This window comes from Furipterus horrens, unplaced genomic scaffold, assembly GCF_987537825.1.
Source record: "Furipterus horrens unplaced genomic scaffold, mFurHor1.1.pri manual_scaffold_4, whole genome shotgun sequence".
Lineage (NCBI taxonomy): Eukaryota > Metazoa > Chordata > Mammalia > Chiroptera > Furipteridae > Furipterus > Furipterus horrens.
Genome location: NW_028327174.1, coordinates 198997437 through 199018281, shown reverse-complemented (window position 1 = coordinate 199018281; position 20845 = coordinate 198997437). Strand labels below are relative to the sequence as shown.

General features: G+C 50.6%; 2 protein-coding genes and 1 pseudogene across 3 annotated transcripts in view; 1 reads left to right on the top strand and 2 right to left on the bottom strand.

Moving 5' to 3' along the window:
* SLC25A25 (solute carrier family 25 member 25) overlaps window positions 1–4332 on the bottom strand; it is a 31163-nt gene extending 26831 nt beyond the window's left edge. For both annotated transcript variants that reach the window (XM_090274785.1, XM_090274788.1), the window contains exon 1: window positions 3993–4332. In XM_090274785.1, coding sequence (XP_090130911.1) covers window positions 3993–4244 — 252 coding nt within the window. In that variant the 5' untranslated portion in view covers window positions 4245–4332. The remainder of the gene's footprint in view (window positions 1–3992) is intronic.
* Window positions 4333–5334: 1002 nt separating this feature from the next.
* NAIF1 (nuclear apoptosis inducing factor 1) lies at window positions 5335–9974 on the top strand. The gene is made up of 2 exons (XM_090276026.1): window positions 5335–5924; window positions 7637–9974. The coding sequence occupies exons 1-2, from the start codon at window positions 5414–5416 to the stop codon at window positions 8107–8109; spliced, it is 984 nt and encodes a 327-aa protein (XP_090132152.1). The 5' UTR covers window positions 5335–5413; the 3' UTR covers window positions 8110–9974.
* An 8960-nt stretch (window positions 9975–18934) lies between these two features.
* LOC150013764 (ferritin light chain-like) lies at window positions 18935–20633 on the bottom strand (annotated as a pseudogene).
* Window positions 20634–20845: the final 212 nt, after the last annotated feature.

Sequence of the window (20845 nt, the reverse complement as noted above, 5' to 3'; positions counted from 1 at the left end):
TCTGCCAAATTCACATCAGCATTGTTCACTGAATTCAACCTGCGGCTGTACTCAGCTGGACTAGAAGTGAATTCCAGCAAAATATTTGTTTCTCTCATTCCCCTGTGGTTTCTGTGAGACATCAACAATGAATGACTCTTCAACATCAAAAGGCTTCATGCAACTGAAACTTCCTCAGGCTATAGTCTTATTTTTCACCTGGTCTTAGGATCAAGGGACTTGACCCCATCTTTCCAAATACCAACTAATTTTTTTTTTTAATCTTCCTTTTAAAAAAGTTTTATCATTTTTTTTAAAAGATTTTTTTTCCAGAGAGAGGGGAAGGGAGGGAGAAAGAGAGGGAGAGAAACATCCTTGATGCAAAAGAAACATCAATTGGTTGCCTCTTGCACACCCTGCAAATAGGGATTTGGCCCAGAACTCAGGCATGTGCTCTGACCCGGAACCAAACCAGTAACTTTTCAATTTGGTTCGCAGGCCTGCACTCAAATCCACTGAGCCACACCAGCCAGGGCAAAAGAAAATAATCATATCCTGATGGTAATTACTTCAAGCCAGGAACCAATATTGCAACAATATAACACAATCAAGTTTAATATGCAAAGGATCCAAGCTGCAAATAGCATTTTTCTTTTTCTAAAGGGTCATTATATCAAATGACATCTATCCCTTTTCTGTGGAATAAAAAACTTATTTTTTCTGTAGACTGTCTTAGATATCTAAGTCCAGCTTCCCCCCAAATGGCCACACATTTAAAAAGTACAGAGTCTAACAGTACTGCCTGATTAAGCAATACCAACTTGACCTTAATGGTCTTCCATTCAATTATTTCAAGTCAACAGAGATTGCCTCATGAGCTGCTCAGGTCAAGGAGAAATTAGGGCAGGGTTCTATCAACGGCGCCCTCCTCACCTCCCTCTAGTTCTCCCAGAAGCCCAGGTGCGAACTTGCACCCTGGGCCTTAGAAACAACCGGGACAGGTGAAGTGGAGCACAAACCAGAAGTCGGTTCCAGATCTTTCTCTGGTCTAATTCCTTACTGGTCAAATGGGCTTTAAGGTTGTTTTATAGTCCTTTGAACCTCTGCTCCTTCCTCTGTAAGATGAGGTGAAATCCCTTTCTTGCCTATTTCACAAAGTTCTGGTGAGGCTTAAATTAGCCGGTCCACATGCAAGTTTCTAAATCAGCAAACCACTCCATCTTCTAGAATCCTCCCTGCACAGAACACCAGCTGCTTAGGAGAGCCCTACAAGCCCCAGCTAAGGGGACAACTGTTTGCATGGAACCCAGCTTGCATTCTTCCTCTGACTGGCTGCGTGATTATAACCTTTGTTTTAAATTTGTTTCAAGACAAAGTTTTTGTTTGGTCACATGCAAATGCCTTATATAGGCGATGCTGTAATTAGCTCCAGCTGAAGCCTCATTTCCCAAAGTCACTACCGCTGTCGTCATCTTTTTTCTTTCTTCAATAAACCCTTCCCTTCTTTTGTCCCAGGTCGGCCTTCTTGCTCACATGTCCTTTACAAAGGAAATTTCCCTGGCTGGCTGCCATCAGTTGCTCTGCCCACTTCCATTTTAAGTAATTTTCCCCCGGACGGTCCCAATTTCTTCTGGGTGGGAAAAAACGGGGGGAGGGGGCAGATGCCAAACAGTGCTAGTTCATTTCTAAAGAAAACTTGACCCAACCTGTTGTAAGGTTGCAAGAGGCTTGGATAGTCACATGGCTTGGGTTCACCCATCCCCCACTGATCCGCGCTGATTCCTGAGCAAACCCTAGCATTTCAGACTGGTCCTAAGGGTCACACCAAGCAGCTGCCAAAGTTTGGTGATGTATTTCTCAACGCCTATTCCCATGGCTGATACCCCATTTATAACCGAAGGGCCCCCTATTCTCTTCTGGCTTTGCTGGTCTGCAGGACTGCAGCACTGCAGTTTTGATACTATTTCAACAGGAAGTGGGCATGGGGGTTCATGAGGCAGGGTGCCTTCCTGTTGCCCGGTTATTTACAACAAAGCAGGTTCTCTCTCTCAATACAATACTTAAACCACTTGCCAGAAGACTAACTTGTACTCCTCTACAGGTCATAAACGAATAAAATAGATCATTCCCATCCTCAAAGCTGTATAATAATTTAACTTATTCAGAAGCTGTAAGAGTTGTAGAAATACAGTCCATACTAAATCCACACACCAAAGGAATAAAAAAGAATTGCTTCATATCATGGAATTTAAGATTAGACAGAGTCAAAAAATTTGAGAGACAATGTGACCAAGGGGATTAGGAGTTAGGCAACCTTTGGTTAATCAAAAAAGCTTCTTTCAACACTAAATAGAAAACCGATAACTTTCTCCTTATTTGCCCTTAGAAATTTACTGCCAAAAGAAAAAAAAAAAAAAAAGGACTAGGATCAATATCAGATGTGCCATGAATGGCAAGAACATTGTGACTCTACTCGAGGCACTAAGCATAGCACCAACACTGAATCCACTCCCACTGCCAGATGCCCTCGCTGTGCCTGGCAGCAGATGTCAAGTGGGTAAGTGCACAGAAGCAGAAAGGTAAACCTGGGCCCACACCTCCCTGAGCCCATAAGGCATAACAGGCGCTCTGCATTTAGCCACACTATCTTTCCAAATGATTTATTCATCAGATCCGTAGCTGAGCTCGCAATGCCACTTTGTGTAAAACTTAAGTTTTTTTTAAACTTGCCTCTAAAACCTCTTCGATTTAACCTGATGGCTCTATTTTGCCTAGGGTTACCCCTTGGTCTTCTTCTTGGGCAGATCCTACGCAGGTTAAATATGTTGGATGTTAATCCAAGACACTTTGGACAGGAGTTAAAAACATCTCATGCACACCTGCTGGACCAAAAAAATGGTTTAACTCTGTAGTATCTTACCAGACTTTTTCACACTCGGCTGTGAGGTTCTCTAACTGTTGTATGGACAAATGGACCAAACTTAGAGGAGAAACGGGTTACTGTGTAAAGTACCCCCAAGTCCTCCTCAAGGTTGTAAATCAGGCTAAGCCACCAGTAAATGAAACACTCGGGAAAGGGAAGCTACAGCTACAAAGTCGTATGGAAAAATGTACCAGGAGAGAAGGGGGGAAACCGCCTCTGCTTGAGAGTCTTATTAGGAAAGAAGAGCACTTCTGTCTGCCAGGCCGGGGGATGGCCGTTCTCTGCTGCCCCCAGCCCCTGGGCCAAGAGCCCACTCCTGAACAAGTAAGATGCCCCTCCTGGGTGTGTGACACTTTCACTTTTAGGAAGTATTTTCCCCGAGATTCCTTAGGGCTCGCAACCCTGCGGGGGATCCTAATCCCATTTTCTGCATAAGCTTGACAATAGGGATGAGCCCAAACCAGGAGAACTGTCAGTCCTCACCACCCACACGTCACAGATCTGCCTAAAACCCCAGTTCCCCTTTTTTCCCAGCCCCCACATGGTTCTGAGAGGAACAGATCAGGGCCCACAGGCTGGCATGGACCCCGGAGGGGAAGCGGGGGCGCTGGGAGAGGACGGATGAACCCGTCCATGGTGGGCAGGGCGGGTGCCTCAAGCTTGGCCCTCAGGTGAGGAGTGAGGAAAGGCAGACTTCCGATAGCTGACCTTCTACTACTCTGGGGAAAGCCGGGGCAGGAAGAGGCTTTTCGTTCATGAGAAGGCCCAGAGGGTGCCCACCTGTGCCCACGAAGAGCCTTTCCCCCTGGCCCAAGCGCCCACAGAGGTCAAGAAGGAGCTCCACTCCCACCAGCGCATATATAGGGTACTCATCTGTCACTTGGGGGGGGGTCCCACCCGGGTCCCACCCGGGTCCCATCCAGCCCAAGAGGCCGTCCAGCAGACCCGCCACGAACCAAGGGGCAGCCCACGAATCCAGGTCGTTCAGAGCTGTCACCTTGGGGCGCAGACCTGTCAACGGAACCTCTCCGTAGTCTGGGACGCGAAGGGGGTCCCCTCCCCACCCGCGCGGACGGTGCGCGCCGCCTACCCGGAGCTCGCCCTCGGTGCGGTGCAGTCCCAGGCGCCGTAGTCCCACGGCCAGGTCGTTGACACACAGGCCGCCGTCGCGGTTGACGTCGAGGGTCTGGAAGAGGCTCCACAGGCGCAGCCGGTGGTCCGGGCCCCCGCAGACAGCGCCGCCGCACGGGTCTACAGACGCCGGTGACGAGGCGGACGAGGCGGCTGCGGCGGCGTCCGGCGGCGAGGAAGCCACGCAGCGGCACAACACACTGCTCACCATCGGGCGCGAGGCAGGGGCGCCGGGCGGACAGGAGAACGCGGAAGACACGCGAGTATCTTCAGACTGCCGGCGCGGGTTCCGAGATGCCGGCAAACTGGCGGGAGGGGCCGCTTCCGGGAGCCCCACCCCACTGCCCGCCTCTATGGCCACGCCCCTAGATTCGCCGCTGCCCAGTCACAAGCCCGGACTACCACCCAGAGGGGCGGAACCTCACCTAAGGACTGCCCATTTCGTTCTTGACGACCCGGATCAATGGAGAGAGCGGGGTGATTTCGGCTCAGCTTGGGGCCGATTCAAACTGAAGGAGGCGGGGATTGGCTGAGCCGGACCAAAGAGAGGAAATCACGCTGCTATAGGCAGAATTCATATGATTGGCAGGCGGAAGGGCCCGTGTCCAGTTTCCATTGAGTAACTCTATTTAGACTTCGGAATCGTAAGGCTGGGAGGAGAGATCGTATACGAAGAGATCGTAGTCTTCAGTGGGAAAATAGAAGTTGTGTGAGGAGCAGTTGTGAGCTGCAGCTCAAACTATTTTGAGCCCTGAGAGGAATTGGCCAACCGCTCAAGCCGAAAGCACTAGGGATCATCAGGAGGCCAGGTTTTGATAATCTAACTCCCTAAACCACCAATAAAATAGCTTAATTTAATAGCGTAGTGGTCGTAATACTGATGATTGAACGTCAACGATTTGTCACTGGAAGTTAATAAAGACTCAGTGGGCGGGGCGCTCTATAGCGGCAGACACACCTTTAGATCAGCAATCGGACCAATTCCAGTAAGTGGGCGTGCTCTGTAGCTGAGCGACAGATTAAAAGAACCAGTGAGCGACCTGATATTGAGCCGCGCCCAAGCGGGAGGGCGGGTTCCCCTGGAGATGCGCTGGGAGGCGGGAAGAGGGGAAGTGGGCGGATCTCCGCACACCCCGGCGGAAGAGGCAGATTCAGGAAGCCATTACGCAGCTAGCTGGCAGCGGCTGGGCCGGTCGGCGCTGGGCCCTACGCACTTTGCGTAACGAGGGGGGTTACTAAAGACCTGGGGCTTAGCCTTGGGCAAGCCAAGCCTATCCCATGTAGGGGGTGGGGTGGGGGGCGTAGGTTGAGGGAAGAGAAGGGGAATTGGGCAGTTGAAGGGATTATAACTTCTTTAAAAAGAAGGAGTAGGGAGAGGCCATGGCCGTCCCAGCCAAGAAGAGGAAGATGAACTTCTCTGAACGAGAGGTGGAGATCATCGTGGAGGAGCTGGAACTGAAGAAGCACCTGCTGGTGAACCACTTCAACGCCGGGGTCCCTCTGGCTGCCAAGAGTGCGGCCTGGCACAGCATCCTGAGAAGGGTTAACGCTGTGGCCACCTGCCGCAGAGAGCTGCCTGAGGTCAAGAAGAAGTGGTCTGATCTCAAGACCGAGGTCCGTCGCAAGGTTGCCCAGGTCCGGGCGGCTGTGGAGGGTGGTGAGGCCCCAGGGCCCACTGAGGAGGATGGAGCTGGCGGGCCAGGGACAGGTGGTAGCAGTAATGGCGGTGGCCCAGCTGTAGCCCCTGTACTGCTCACCCCCATGCAGCAGCGCATCTGCAATCTGCTGGGCGAGGCCACCATCATCAGCCTGCCCAGCACCACAGAGATCCACCCCGTGGCCCTCGGACCCCCGGCTACTGCAGCCTCAGCCACAGTCACCCTGACACAGAGTGAGTGACCTCTCCACCCAGTCCAGCGTGCATAAATGGGACGGGCCAGCAAGAGATGGGGCAGCCTGGGGAAGGTTGATGGTAAAGGGTCAAAGGTCAGATAGTCTTGGAAGACCATGAGGCCTTCCAAGAGCTCCCCAGGCAGAAGTGATCTTGTTCTCTCTGGGACTTCCTCAGCGCGCAGTCTGGACTTCTGGTGGATTGAGCTGGATTGCTCTCAACTGTGTGTCGCCACCATTCATGTCCATGACTGGACTGTGTGGTCCTTGAAGACAGAGGCCATGTTTATATCCCCACAGGACTGACTTATCACAGGGCCTGGCACATAGTCAGCAGTCAGGATATATTTGTTGAATGAGTGGAGAGATGGGAATGATAATGCCCAAATTAGACATGGATTCTGGCCAGAGACGTTCTGGGTTTTCAGTGTGCCGAACACTCATCAGGCACAGTTGAGGAACTTGGTGCTAATCTACTCATTCATTCACTCAACAAACAGTAGCACTTAGTCTGTGCCAAACCCCATGCTTGGCACTGGGACTAGCAAGGTGTCTAAGACAGAGGCCAGTTACAGTCTAATAGGACAGATAAGAAATATATGAGTAAGTACACTGTCAGTTGGGAGAACCTAAGAACTTGGAAAGGGGCCTTGCCTTCTTGGTTGGGGTAGGGACACACAGTTGATGTAGGCATTGAAGGGTAGAGAAGACTGATCTTTCCCCTATGCATGGAGGCTCAAACAGCCCGCCAAGAATCCCTTCAAAGGTTCTCAACTGTGAATAGCAATGGGAATGGCTTAGGTTGTACTTTTTAGTTCAGATAAGGGTTTGCCTCAGTAATCTGTTTAACTACTTCTTTGTGCTGGGTTATAAACTACCGATCATTGATTCTCTGTGGGGCTTTGGTGACTTGGGTGTGAGTGCCATCCCCCGCAGTGCCATACTTCTCAAGGATATTGAGGTGGGACAGAGGATCCAGCACTGACCTAAATCAATTGCTGTTCTGGAACAGGGAAGACCTTTAGGTATCCCATTGACCAGGGTGATCAAGAAGACAGGGAGGCATTTATTGGGCACTTTGCCACCCCACTCCCACTTCCTTCTCTGCTTGGTCAAACAAGACTACAAGTCAAGAAAGCACCAAAGAAGGTAGGACTAGTGTAGCCACAAACAGCTCCTGTAGGTGCTTGCTGTGTACTGACACCACAGGGAGCAGGTGGTCCTGCCTCTATTAGCCAGAAACAGCTCCATGGGGTGGTATTGAATACTATGGATCATGGTGTTGGGGAAACCTGGGTTTGTTTCCTGCACCTGCTGAAAAAGCTGTGACCTTAGGCAAGTCACTCCATGTTTCTGAGTCTGTGTCGTCATTTCTGAAAATGAACATGACAGGACCTACTTCTTGGACATGAGGATCCATCGAGCTAACGGGTGCAAAGGGCTCAGCACAGTGCCCGGCACATAGTATTTTTTGCTAGTGTTATTATTAGCATCTTTGCTTTTGCCAGATCTGGAGCTGACCCTTTGATTACCAAGGAGATTAAGGTTCTAAAACCCCTTAGTTTCTAGATTTTGTTAGGTATGTGCATAGCTATAAAGCCATAGGAGGCCTGAATTCCCCAGAATAGGTTTTAATGGCTTCCTCCCCACACCACGTGGCCAGCTTCACTCTTTCTAGAAAGTGACCTGACACTGCCTTTGCTCTTTCCACAGTCCCCACAGAGACCACCTATCACACGCTGGAAGAGGGAGTGGTCGAGTACTGCACGGCTGAGGCCCCCCCACCCCTGCCTGCGGAGGCCCCCGTGGAGATGATCAGCCAGCACGCAGACCCCTCAGTCAAGCCACAGGCACTCAAGAGCCGCATTGCCCTCAACTCGGCCAAGCTGATCCAAGAGCAGCGGGTCACCAATCTGCATGTGAAGGAGATCGCCCAGCATCTGGAGCAGCAGAACGACCTGCTACAGATGATCCGCCGCTCGCAGGAGGTGCAGGCCTGTGCCCAGGAGCGCCAAGCCCAGGCCATGGAGGGCACCCAGGCGGCTCTGAGTGTCCTCATCCAGGTCCTCCGGCCCATGATCAAAGATTTCCGCCGCTACCTGCAGAGCAACACGCCCAACCCTCCCCCCGCCTCAGACCCTGGACAGATGGCCCAGAATGGGCAGCCAGACAGCATCATCCAGTGAGGGGCAGCCACGAGCCAGCCTTGCGCTGTGATTGGATGACACCGCCATGGTCATATAAGTGGGTTCTGTGGCTGGCCTTTGGCTAGGACCGGCCACGTGGACAGCTCCCTCTTTAATAAGCATTTAGGAGGTTCACTATTTTCAGGAAAGAAAGGAGACTGGGAAGAGGAACTTGTTGGGATCCTGGGACCCAAACCTTCTTACCCCACCATTCAAGCTGCCTTGTTAAGAACCCAAAGACTACTAGTCAGGCGCTTGTGATGGAACACGTGCTGTCACCAGTCAGGCCTCGCGACATGACGCAGCCTCAGTCCAGGACACTTGTAAGGAAGTCTCTCACTGGGGAATCATCACACAGCCACACAGCAAAGGGGTGGGAGGTGTCTGTGCTGAGAAGCCCCACCTCCAGGTGCCATCTTTTGAGTCAGATAATGTCAGTGGTGCTGGCAGTAGTGCAGTAATATCTCCCTCCCTTGGGAGGCACAGTGACTGGGCCTGAGGAGAAACCAACCCCTCTCCCCCTCACTGCGCCTCGGTTCTCAGGGGACTCTATTTAACGCCCGTGCCCTATCCTCCTCACCCTGTGCCCCGGGCTGCCTCTGCGTTACACCGAGGATCTGGCCCACCGGGCTCAGGAATGCTGTGTGTGGTGGGGGTGGCTTGGCTGCCGTCCAGTCTTCCACAGCGTCCCCGGGCAGCCCTTAGTGGCTTGTCCCAACGGCTTTTGACTCAGGTCAAGCATTAGGCTTTGGGTGCTGTAAATTTTAGAGAAAGCAAACCAGTGTGGACACTCATTGTCCCACTGCAGCAGATCTGTGGTGACCTGCTGGCTCCTTCCAGAAGCCTTGCTTCGAGCCAGTTGTATTTATTCCGTCCATGAACTCCTCCTGGGAAGGCCTCTAGGATCTCCAGGGCTGCTCTGGCCACGCCCTTCCTCCTTTCTTCTCTACTGACTACACATTTCCAAAACTCTGCAAAAAAGAAAAAAGCCCGCTCCGCATCACCCCCTGGGCTCCCTTCACACATTATTCAGAGCCCTGAGTTCTTTGGAGGAACCCACTGGCTGGGTGAACCTGCAGGCCTGATTGGCCCTGAATATATGGGGTGGAAACGTCGCTGACCTAAGAAGTAGGACCTTTGATTTTTGTGCTACGGAAGAGCAGAGAGACCTTGGAGTCCTGGAAGAGGAGATGTTCCCTGTTCCCTCTTGACGCTTTCCCCTGTTTGCAGGGAATTTACCCAGATGACACTTACCCGTTCCATTTTCACAATGAAATTGGTTGAATCAATTACCGAGACTCTTGTATCTTTCCAGATCATTTCCCAGGTTTGCCATCTTGCTGCTGGAGCCTCAACCACACACGACTAATGGTTACAACTCAAGGCTCCCGATCTCAGCTGAACAACAAAGGTGCTGCCCTTCTGGACACGTGCATTCAGAATTGCTCAGCTCCATTGTTGCAGTCATGGAAAGGTGCCCCCAGAGGCCGTTGGGAGGTGACTCTCATGCCACCAATCTCTGTGGAGGACATGTGCAGGGCCAGCTACAGAGCAATGGAGAGGAATCAGGCGTGTGAGGGTGTTGGGTGGCAGAAGAAAAGCTCTTCTCAGTGCGGCTGGAAAGCAGCAGCCCCTAGCAACCTGGTCACATTTCCCTCTGAGGAGCCTGAGGGCTCCAGCAGGGTAGCTGCAGGGACTTGCTGATGATTTTCGATTTGGTTTGGTTGTTCTCTGGGGTTGACGTTCTGAGCCAATATTGCGTCTGTTCCAATTGGGTATACAGAGGAAGGAAGCCTGGATCACTTAAACTGACCGGTTCTTTCCAGGTCATAATTTTTAATTAAAGAAATATCACTTTTTTTTAATACCCATGTCTGTGTCTTCATTGGTTATATATAGAAGAGATATGGGCTGGTGGGGAGCAGGGGCTGGCACACTGTGGCCCACAGGTCAAATCTGGCCCCTGCCGGTCTTTGTAAATAAAGTTTTATTGGAACATAGTCACACCCCTTCATTTATGTAATGTCTTCGGCTGTTTCTGTGCTACAGTAGCATAGTCCAGCAGTTGTGACAGAGACCTTTGGCCCACAGAGCCGAAGTATTTACTTTCTGGCCCTTTATAGAAAATGTCTGCCTATTCCTGGCGTTGGGCAGTATTTCAGACTGAGAACTACCTGGGGTGTTGGTCTAACATACCCAACCCTTGGCTTCACCCCCAAGCCTGGAAAAGACTCCTAAAGAGAGAGCTCTAAGAATATGCATGGTAAACAAACCCTGGGCGATTCTGTTATTTCCTGAAGGTTAAGAACTTTGGCTCAGAGACTGGAAGAGTTAAACTGAGCTGGAGTGGGGCTGGTTCTCAGGAGTTTCTCTAAGCAGAGATTCTCATTTAAGACTGGCCTTTGTTCTGGAGGGATCCTAGCCTTCCTGGACATAGTTATCACTCACTTGAGTATTTAGTAATCATAAAAACTCTTTCCAGCCCTACTCTGTCCAGGTCCTCATTGACTCCCTGCAGCAGCCCCATGAATTAGGTTCTGGCATTGTTCTCGGTTTACAGACGAGAACACTAAGAGTCAGAGAGGTTAAATAATTTGTCTAAGGTCACACAGCTACCTAATTTCCTGGGATGGTCTGTTCCCTTAACTACAGCATTCCCTCACTTATCACGGGTATTACTTTCTAGACCCCACCCCCCTACGACAGGTGAAAATCCGCAAAGTAGGAACCTTACATTTATTTTAGTATATATATTTTAAGGCTTTATAAACCCTTCCCACACACTTATAAACTGTTCCCAGTCCCTTATTAACCTTTCCCACTCCCTTACTAACCTTTTCCACACTTTTATAAACACTACTCATGTTCTGAAACCTACACTCTTAAACCTACGTAACTTTAAGAACACACGTATACAGTACCGCAAAATGCGACGGTATAGTGAAAAATCCGCGATTAATAATTAAATAAAATACTTTTAAAAATCCCACAATACAGTGAGGCCGCAATAAGTGCTGTATTGCTCTTAACTCTTAACTACTTTAACCTTGCAGCCTGTAGAAGTGAAATCAGAAGTAATTTGAGCCTATCATTGAAGAGTTTCTAGGTCAAAGGCGGTCTAGGAGATAGTTTTTGTTATTGTTCTTGGCACTTAAAAGGGAACACTGACCTCTCCTACTCACTGCAGGCTTTGGACTCATTTATATTAAGAGGGAAAACGGTGAATTAACAGAATTAAGCCCCCCACACCTTGGTGGTGCTGGTGGAGAACTGTCACTTACAGTAGGATGATTTTTTGCAGTCCTTTCTGAAACATTGTTACATTGTTAAAAGGAATGCTCACAGGCCCAAAATGGTGTCACTCGTGCTAAAAGCCCATGATACCAAACCTAGATTTAATATCTGTTCTAATTGCCTTCTTAGTCTCTCCCAGAAATGTAACCTTAATCAATCGGTCTAAAATTTTCTGGTCAAGCACCAGTAAGATAATCTATCACCTGGGCCCACTCTGTTCCTTACACCCTCCACAGAAAGAAGAGGCAGTCTGCCTGATATCCTTGCCAACCCCCCCCCAGAAGATGTCCTGGTCTAAAAATAATCGACCCCCCTTTTTTTGTTAGTAGCTCCCTTGCCCCCCACCCTTCTTCCTATAAAAAAACCTTCCATGTTGTACAGCCCCTTGGAGTGCCCTTCCAGTTGTTGGGTGGGATGCTACCCTAACTCATGAATCACTTAACAAAACCAATTAGATTTTCCAATTTACTCAGCTGAATCTGGTTTTCTAATAACATAAAGGAAAGCACCTCTAAGCCACTGAAGCTTGCTACTTCAAGCCTTGAAACCTTCTACATTTTAAAGCATTTTGATGGAAGTCTTTCAAAAATAGGTTTTTTGTGAACTGTGTTTGACCCAGCTGTTTCTTATTCAATAGAGTTCGCCCAATAGGCCCGAGAGGCAGTGCTGCCTCGTGGAAAGATGGGCTCCACTACTTATTATTCTCCGTCTGAACCATTTTGGGGCCCCAGTTTTCTCAATTCCAAAATTGGCTGACAGGAAACAAAAGTGCTCCTGGGCGGAAAGCGGTACCATTTATTGAGCCCTTACCATGTCCAGATGTCGTTTTGAGCACTATATGTACGAACTCATTTCACGAAGTCATGTTGGTAAAATACTTAGCCCGTGCCTAGACCTCATCCGGTGTTCAATAAATACTGGCCCCTCTCAGTGTCTGAGACTCCAGAGGGGAAAGAGGGAGTCTTTTCTGGAGATCACAATGGGAGCTTTGTCACAAGAGGTTTGAGTCAGATTACAGAAGACGTGACCTTGGAACTAGAGGGTGCGGGGCACAGGGAACAGAGACTAAGCTGGGATTCCAGGCAGCCTGGGGCCTGGGCACCAAGGCCAGCCCAGGGGAGAGCTGGACCCTGGGGGGCTCTTGCTACAAGGGCTTTGGAAGAGGTGTATTGAGCAAGTTGTCAGAAGCGGGCCTGTGTGTAAGCACTTACTGGGATGATATAAGCAAGAGGAGAAAGGGCCAGCTCCCCCAGTGTTCCAAGCAGGGGTCAGATGTGTCACAGTCGGGGAGTCATGTCGCTGCGGAGGGAACCCCCAACACAACTCTCCTGCTGTTTTCTGGACTGGTGTGTGTGTTGGGGGTGAAGAGAAGGGGACGGGCTGGCAGTGGAAAAGTACTGAGTCAGAGCAAAGTCTCCCTATGGCTCCCAATAAGGAGGTCTTGGCATGGGTACTTGGGGAAGGCTTCGACTGACGGCCCCCAAGGAAGAGACCTCGTAAGGAGGCCCCTGGGCTAGGAATGCAGCTATGCGCAAGAGCTCGGCCAGCCAGGGGGCCTGCCTCCTTGACTGCAGCTTCCCTCAGGGACTGTAGTGCCCTGGCTGGGCCCCAGGTCCGGTGTGAAGAGGGCAGTGTCCTCCTGTGAGGCCTGCCATGTAAAACCCCTATAACAGCCTCGGGCTGGGCCTGAAAGATTACCCAGAGGTTTGTGTTGGGAGCTGGACTCCTCACAAGTGCGTACCAGGTCTTCGGGGTCAGCCAGCTTCTTACTTACTCGCTGTGTGCCCTGGCGTAGGGTCATTTAATTTCTGCAAGCCTTGGCTTCCTTATCTAGAAATCCTTCTCTAATGAGGTTAATGTGAGAAGTTCACAAGTTAGTGCCTGCAGAACACTTAACACAGCGCCTGCTGGCACGTGGCGGTGCTCCATAGCAGCCTGTCCCAGCGAGCTATTGCTGTGCAGCAAACCACTCAAACCCCGAGAGGCTGAAAACAACAATCATTTATTTGCTCAGGATTCTGCAGTTTGACCAGGGCTCAGAAGGAACAGCTCATCTCTGTTTCTCAGTGTATCAACAGGGGCGGCTCAGCTGGGCCTGCGGGATCTACTTCTAAGATGGCTCACTCACATGTCTTGCAAGTGGGTGCTGGATGCGGGCTGGGGACTGCGCTGGGACCGTCATCTGGGGCCAGGAATTGGGGCGGGCGTCTCCGTTCTCTGCGTGGGTCTCTCCCTGCAGCTGCTTGGGCTCCCTCACAGCATAGGGGCTCAGTTTCCGTGAACAAGGAAGTAGAAGTTGCCAGTCCTCTTAAAGGTTGGGCTTAGAGCTGGCACAACATCACTTTGTCAAATTCTCGTGCGGTCCCAGGCCAGCCCAGATTTAAGGGGGTAGAGGAATCGGCTCAGGGTGGCGGTGTGGCTCAGGCATACAAGGAGAGGAAGAATTGATGGTGGTCATCTTTGGAAATGAGTTGACATGCTGCTTGTATTACCAGTTGGGGTCAGGACTCCAAACCCACGAAAGACAGCCTCTCTCGCATTCCTGGGGGAATGAGGACTCCCTCCAGTCCACCAATCAGGAGGTAAGGGACATTTGGGAAGCCCCCCAAATTTTGGAAGAAAACCCATTGGAGCTACTTTCCATTTTCAGTATCTTTGAGTCAAGAGATTAGAAGGAGAAAATCTTTGGCAGGACCGGGCCACTCTGACTCTTTTTACATGGCCGGAAATCTTTGTGCATCAGAAAGGGGGCCCGGGGCCTAAGCGGGGCCCATCTGTGGGACCTGCCTGAAAAGACTTCCTGACTCCTGGGTAAATTTTAGACAACTGGTACCAGATGGCTAGGTGGTTGCTATGAGGAGCAGGCAGGGACACATCCACACTTTTTTTTTTTTTTTTTTAATATGCTTTATGGATTATGCTGTTACAGTCGTCCCAATTTTTTTCCCTTTGTCCCCCTCCACCCAGTGACCCCCCTCCCTTCAGTTACATCCACTCTTTTGGTTAGAACTGATGAGCTAAACTTGGGATGCATATTTACAAAGAGGGATGTGGTTCCCGAAACAGCCTGTTCAGCACAGAGGCTGTGCCGGAACCTGCCAGTTCTCTGCCAGCTGAGGACACCGTCTCTGCCCCACTTCTTCCCCCTGGCCAACTCCTGGGCAGCCCTCAGGGCTCAGCCTGGATGTCACTTCCTCAAGAGGCCCTTCCCAACCACCTGCCAGCCCAGGTAGGCCCTCCCCTGCGGTGCACACACAGAGCTCCCGGAACAGTGTCCTCTCTGTCCCATTCGGACTTGCTTGTTTCTTATCTGATCGCCCTCACTGGGAGCCCCATGGCTTCAGCGACCTTTAGCCCAGCACTTCTATTCCCCAGTTGCCCAAGCTGGAAGCCCAGGGGACATCCTGGATTCCTCCCACTGTCTCACCCCTCACATCCACTGATTGTTAAGACTCCTCCTCCTGGAAGCCCTCAAATCTACCCTCATTCTCCTTCTCCTACTCCTATCCTACGTCCTCTCTCTCCTGGGTTACCCACAGCAGCCCCCTCAAGGGCCTCCCTGACCCCAGGCCCCTCTGAGTAGGGTCTTTTCCCTGTTCCATCCCTGGAATGACTTCTCTTATGTCTCAGGGTAAAGAATAAGTTCCTGAATGTGACCTACAGACCCTTTCATGGTCCGATGCTGCTTCTCACCTTGTACTTCGTTCAGCCACACTAAACGTTTACTTTCTTGTCAATTATATCTCAATAAATCCTGGGGACAATTTCTCAACAACAACAACAACAAAAGTTTACTTTCTTACAAATGTCAGGCTTTTTTTCTACCCTGCAAACCTTTGCCTTTGCTGTTCCTCTTACTGTGAACAACTTTCTTCCTCATCACTTTCCTAACTCCTATTAATCCTTCACATCAGCTTGGGCATCACTTCCTCCAGGGAGCCTTCTTGGGTCACACCCTGTGATTCCCCTCTCACATGTTCATCACACTCTACTGTGGTCACAGGTTTAAATGTCTGGATCCTGCTATAGGAGGGTTTCTCAACCTCAGCACAACAATCACCTGCGACTGGATCGTTCCTTGTCGTGAGGGCCATTGTAGGATGTTTAGCTGCATCCCTGAGCTCTGTACGCTGGATGCCAGTCACACTTTCCCCTCCAGTTGTGATGACCAGAAACGTATCCAGACATCGTGAAATGTCCCCCGGGGACGGGCAAAATCACTCCCATGGAGAACAATGGTCCTACAGCAACATCTGTAGTTTTATTTGTGTTTATTTATTTATATTACCTTAAGTTTCATTTGTATTTGCTTTTTTTCCATTTCTTTCTTTTTTCTTTTTCATTTTATGAATTCATGGGGGTGGCATTGGTTAATAAAATTATATAACTGTCAGGTTTACAATTCCATAATCCATCACCTCCATTGTGTGTTCACCACCCCAAGGAAGTCTCCTCCTGTCACCATTTGATCCGTCTCATTCATAGTTGCTTTCCAAGCGCCAGCACAGTCCCTGAACAGGTATTTAATACTCTCCATTGCCGTGCTGGTTGAATCGAATGTCAGTAGCACTTCTGTAAGATGTCCCTCGTTTGCCCCATTTGGTAGATGGCGAGACTCCCCTGCTGGCACATGCTTTGTAAAGACCAGTGCTGGGCGTCCCTCCCAGGTGTGCCTGGCAGCACTGCTTCCTCTTTGTGAGTCAGCCCCTTGTCATCATGAGCGTGAATCAGGCTTCCGGAGCTGCAGCCTGGACCCTGGACCTGTGACGGCTGCCTCAGGTGCCCCACCCCGAGAGGCTCAGCCTCACCTGTGTGCTGTGACCTTGGGCGGGCCGCATCCCCCCACTGGGCTGTCCCCTCCTCTGCAGTCCCTGCTTCTGAGGGTGCTGAGAGGACTAACGGAGATAAATGAAGTTGATGGATGAAGGGAGGGACTGTGCACAGGTGACATACAGCCCCAGAGCCCCACACAGGGCCTGGCCTCTCGGAAGGGAAGAAATGAAGACCAGCCTTCAGCCACTCAGATGAGTCCCTCGGCTCAGATAACAGGTCCCTCCCCTTCGCCGCCCCCGCGGTCCCCCCTGCATTTGCACAAGGAGGCTGTACTAGGAAATGTTGACAGATAGGAATGTGGGCCCATCCTGCCAGATATTCTCTTTTTTATAAAAGCAGCCAGAAACCTGGGCTTTTATATAACATGTCCCAGTTTAAACATATTGATATTTGTAAATCTTATGCAAGCCACACAAAACACACCTGTGGGCTAGCATCAATTCATCAAAGTCAGTTTGTAAGCTCTGTATTTAACTCTTTGGGGGCCAGTTTGTACTTCTTAGGAGGAGCCAGAGGAGGGCACCTGGAAGCAGAAGTTGGTAGGCAGGAGGCCTCGGTGCCAGCTCTCTCTTTCTCTTGTACCTTGGTCTCCCCATCCAGCTAGGGATTGGTCGTCCTAGCTGGAATGGTCCCTACTAGGGATAGATGCCCCTCCTGAATGCCCCTCCTTTGCTCAGGCTGGGACTGACTCACTGGGAGGACCTGGGCTGGGTTCTTGCTTTGTTCAAAGCTGAGTCAGTCCTGACAAACATGGCAATGACACTCACATGCCACCTGCCTGTCAGCCACCAAGCACAAATGGGGACTGGCTGCCACAGGGGACCTTCACCAAGGCTGAGGCTGGTAGAAGCACTCTTTTCAGGCAGGCCTCCAACAGGATCCTGTCTGGGTAGGAGGTTGGGCCAAGAGGCCTCCAGTGATTTCAGTTGGCTGTCTTTAGTGCCTACACAGCATTCAGGGCTCCTCCTGGCTGTGTGGGCACCCTGGTTTTGTTTGGAGGAAACACACTTCCTCCACTCTCAGTCCATGCAGTTCAAAGGAAGGACCCCAATTCTGGCTTCAGTGGTAAGGATGGGGTTTAGGACTGGTCCATGAGAGCAATGCATCGCTCTGTCCACAGTGATTGGGTAAGGGTGAGCACATGACCCAACTGGACCAATGAGAGTCTGCCCTGGGACTTTTTGCTCTTTCTAATGAAGTTTCCAAGCTGGTGGGATGAAAATCTGAAGCTCTGGGGAGGTCACCCCATGGCGAAAGCCTACCTTATAATGAACCAACCTAGCAGAGGCTAAACAGAGGATGGAGAAAGATTTCAGCTCAGGTTTGAGCACTTGAATCCAGCAGCTCCTGAAGCTAGGTCTACCCTCCTGGATTTACCAGTTACAGCACCTGCAAATCTCCAGGGTTGTTTGTGTCATTTTAAGCAAGTGTTTGTCACTAGCAGTTGAAAGCGTCCTAAAGCTTTTTCCCATGGTAAGGATCTGTGATTTCAATTCCAAGTCAAAATATCTTAAGAGTATTTGCCTGGATCAGCTGTTTCTCGAGTTGTAAACCAAGGGACTTTAGCTTTAGGACCATCAGGGTTGTAAATGCATATTTTTGAGCCCTACCTTGGACCAGTGGAAACAGATCTGGTGGTGTTGGGCAGGTGTGGGGGCACCTGCAACTTTTAACAAGCTCACAGATGATTCTGACTAAATCCTAAATTCCAAAACACTGGCCGCCCTCTGTGCCTTCTTTCCACTCTCCTCCCAACATGTTTGAACATCTGCCTGTCTGGCCACAGCTGATTGGACAAGGAGAGGTAATCTGGTCCAAACTGAGCCAATCAGGTTTCTTGTCCCAAATTTGGACCTGGGATCCAGAGATCGGCTCAGTCTTTGTGGCTGCTTGAACCTTCTTACACCTCACATGCCAAGAAGTAGAAAAGGATGCTGTCATGGGGACAGGAAGGAGGGAGCATGCCAGGAGAGCCAGGGCTGAGAGAGTCCCATGTACGTGACTATGGTTCCATAAAGCTCCCAGCCCTGATCCCTGCCCCAAGTCTCCTTCCCCACTGCCTGCAGGAACCTTGTATTTTTATAGCTCCTTCCACTCCTTGCGCTAACGTGGGTGATTTCTGTTACTTGTAACCCCGGGTCCCTTACCTAAGATGTAGGTTATTCCTCAAGGTCCCAGTTTCCTTACCTGTAAAACGAGCAGCATTGTGATGCACATACCTTCCGTCCCGAAGCAGCAGGTCCCACAGAAGAGCCCCTTCTTACCCACTCTTTCCATCAAGGGGCCTTGATGACATGGGGTATGAGTGGCAGAAAGCTTTTCCTCAACAAGGCTTCTCAGACATCGGTGCACGTAGAAATGACCTGGAGTCTCTTTAAAATGCAGAGGTGGACGTTGTGATGACCACGGGGTGGGTTTGGTGGAGTCCAGTTATCTGTTTCTTCTTTTACAGTTTTATTGAGGTATAGTCAACATACAATTAACTCCATATATCTAACAATTTGATGAGTTTGTATGTATGTCTGTGAAGCCATCACCGCAATTCAGACAATGAGAATGTCATGAAAATCTCCATCGCTGTCAAGTTTCTTGGTGCTTCTTCCCTTCCCTTCCCTTGCCTTTCCTTCCTTCCTTCCTTCCTTCCTTCCTTCCTTCCTTCCTTCCTTCCCTCCTTCCTTCTTTCCTTCCTTCTTTCCTTCCTTCCCTCCTTCCCTCCTTTCTCTCTTTCACTGCAAAAACCTTTATTGTTTCCATTTGGTCCAAGGCATGAGACAGGGCTCCAGGAATTGGCTCAGGCAAAAGCCAGACACCAAGGGGATGCAGGGGGGTTGGGGCCCTCAAAGGCCTCTGGGTTCCAAAGGCTCCTAGTCATGCTTGAAGGTGAGCCTTTTGAAGAGACACTGGCCCAGTCCAGCCTGGGGGCCACCAGCCTGCGGAGCTGAGTCAGGTGGTTGCCCATCTTCTTGGTGAGTTTCACCTGCTCATCCAGGAAGCGGCTCTCTGGGAAGTCACAGAGCGGAGGATCTATGCGGGCAGATCCCAGGGCAAGCAGATCCAAACCACCTGGGTCAGGTTCTTCTCCAGGACCACGGCGGCTTCCGTGGAGTCCTGAGTTTCACCTCACTCATCTTGGTGTAGCTTCTGCACATCCTGGAAGAGGGCAAGGCCGCTGCCCTGGTTTTGCATCTTCAAGAGACGCCGGGTGCCCTCACGCTTCTCCTTAGCCAACTCGCAGAGGAAAGGGCCCATGTTCTCCAGAGCCACATTGTCTGTGTGGAAGTAGAAGCCCAGACTGAGGTAGGTGTAGGAGGCCCGCAGATGCAGGTTGACCAGGTGGTTGACAGGGCCTCCGCCTTCGGGAATTCATGTTTGCTCAGTAATAAGGAACTAAGCTCAAAAAACAGTGTTGGCTGGTCTGGGAGGCAGAGGATGGCTGAGATGGTTCTGAAGGTGGCAACTCAAAAAGAGGTTGGAGGGTGGTCAGAGGCTGGGAGAAGGGGCGTCCCTGGGCCTGTTCCGTTCAAGCACCGTTGAAGCAAGAGACAGATCGGGGGACCTGCGAGGGCGCTGCTCTCGACTCCCCTTTGTCACCATCCCTTCTTTCCCACTCGCTCCCCACTGCTCCCGGAGCACCCACTGCTCTACGTCCTGTCACTGGAGGTCAGTTCGCGTTTTCTAGAATTTTTCCTAAATAAAATCTTGCAGCGTGCACCCTTCCTTTGTCTGGCTTCTTTCTCTCAGCCTAATTATTTTGAGGTGCATCCCTGCAGCTGTGTTTATCAATAGTTCCCTCTTTTATTGCTGGGTAGGATATGCTGTAACTTCCTTACCTATTCAATCAGATATGGATGGATATTTTAGTAATTTCCACTCTTCAGCTATCACAGATAAGGCTGCTGGGAACCCTAGTGCATAAGTCTTTGTGGGGACAAATGCTTTCATTCCCTTGGCTAAGGACTTAAGAGTAGAATGGCTGGATCGTACAGCTGGTGTTTGTTTCGTATTTTAAGAAACTGCCAAACAGTTTTTCAAAGTGGTCGCACCATTTACATTCTTCACACCAGTAGTGCATGAGAGTCCCGGTGGCTGTGCTTTCTTGTCACTGTTTGGTTGGGCCCCCAGGCATTGTTGGTGACTTAGGAGGTAAACACTCCTCACACCCTGAGCACACTCCTAAAGCTGTGGGAATTGGTGCAAAATCCTAGGACGATCTCCTGGTGGGTCACCAAACTCTTTTGATGTGGGTTCCTTTGATTTAGCAAATTCAGTTCTAGGAATTTTTCCTTAAAAAAAGAATTACCCGAGGGCAGGCAGTTGTCTGTCCCAGGATCTTTGGTCCTGGGGCTGTGCTGATGGGAGGGGACAGCCACTGCCCCTGGCTGGACCACACGGATCATGGCACTGTGCCCTTAGGTACTCAGAGCCCTTTTGCCGTCAAGCCTGGGTGGAAGGCTCGAAGGTACTGGAACTTGATCTGGCCCCAGCAGGGTAGCTGGAGGAAAGGGCAGAGCCCGTCTCACCTGACTGTGTCAGGAGTCTGGCTCCATTCTGAGCCTGGTCTGGCCTCGAAGGTTCTAGAATTCAGGCTGTAACCGGCACCACTAGTGTA

Coding starts and splice junctions, on each gene's coding strand:
- NAIF1 (XM_090276026.1), top strand. CDS start 5,414: ATGGCCGTCCCAGCCAAGAAGAGGAAGATGAACTTCTCTGAACGAGAG. Junction 5,925..7,636: donor CACAGTCACCCTGACACAGA/GTGAGTGACCTC, acceptor CTCTTTCCACAG/TCCCCACAGAGACCACCTAT.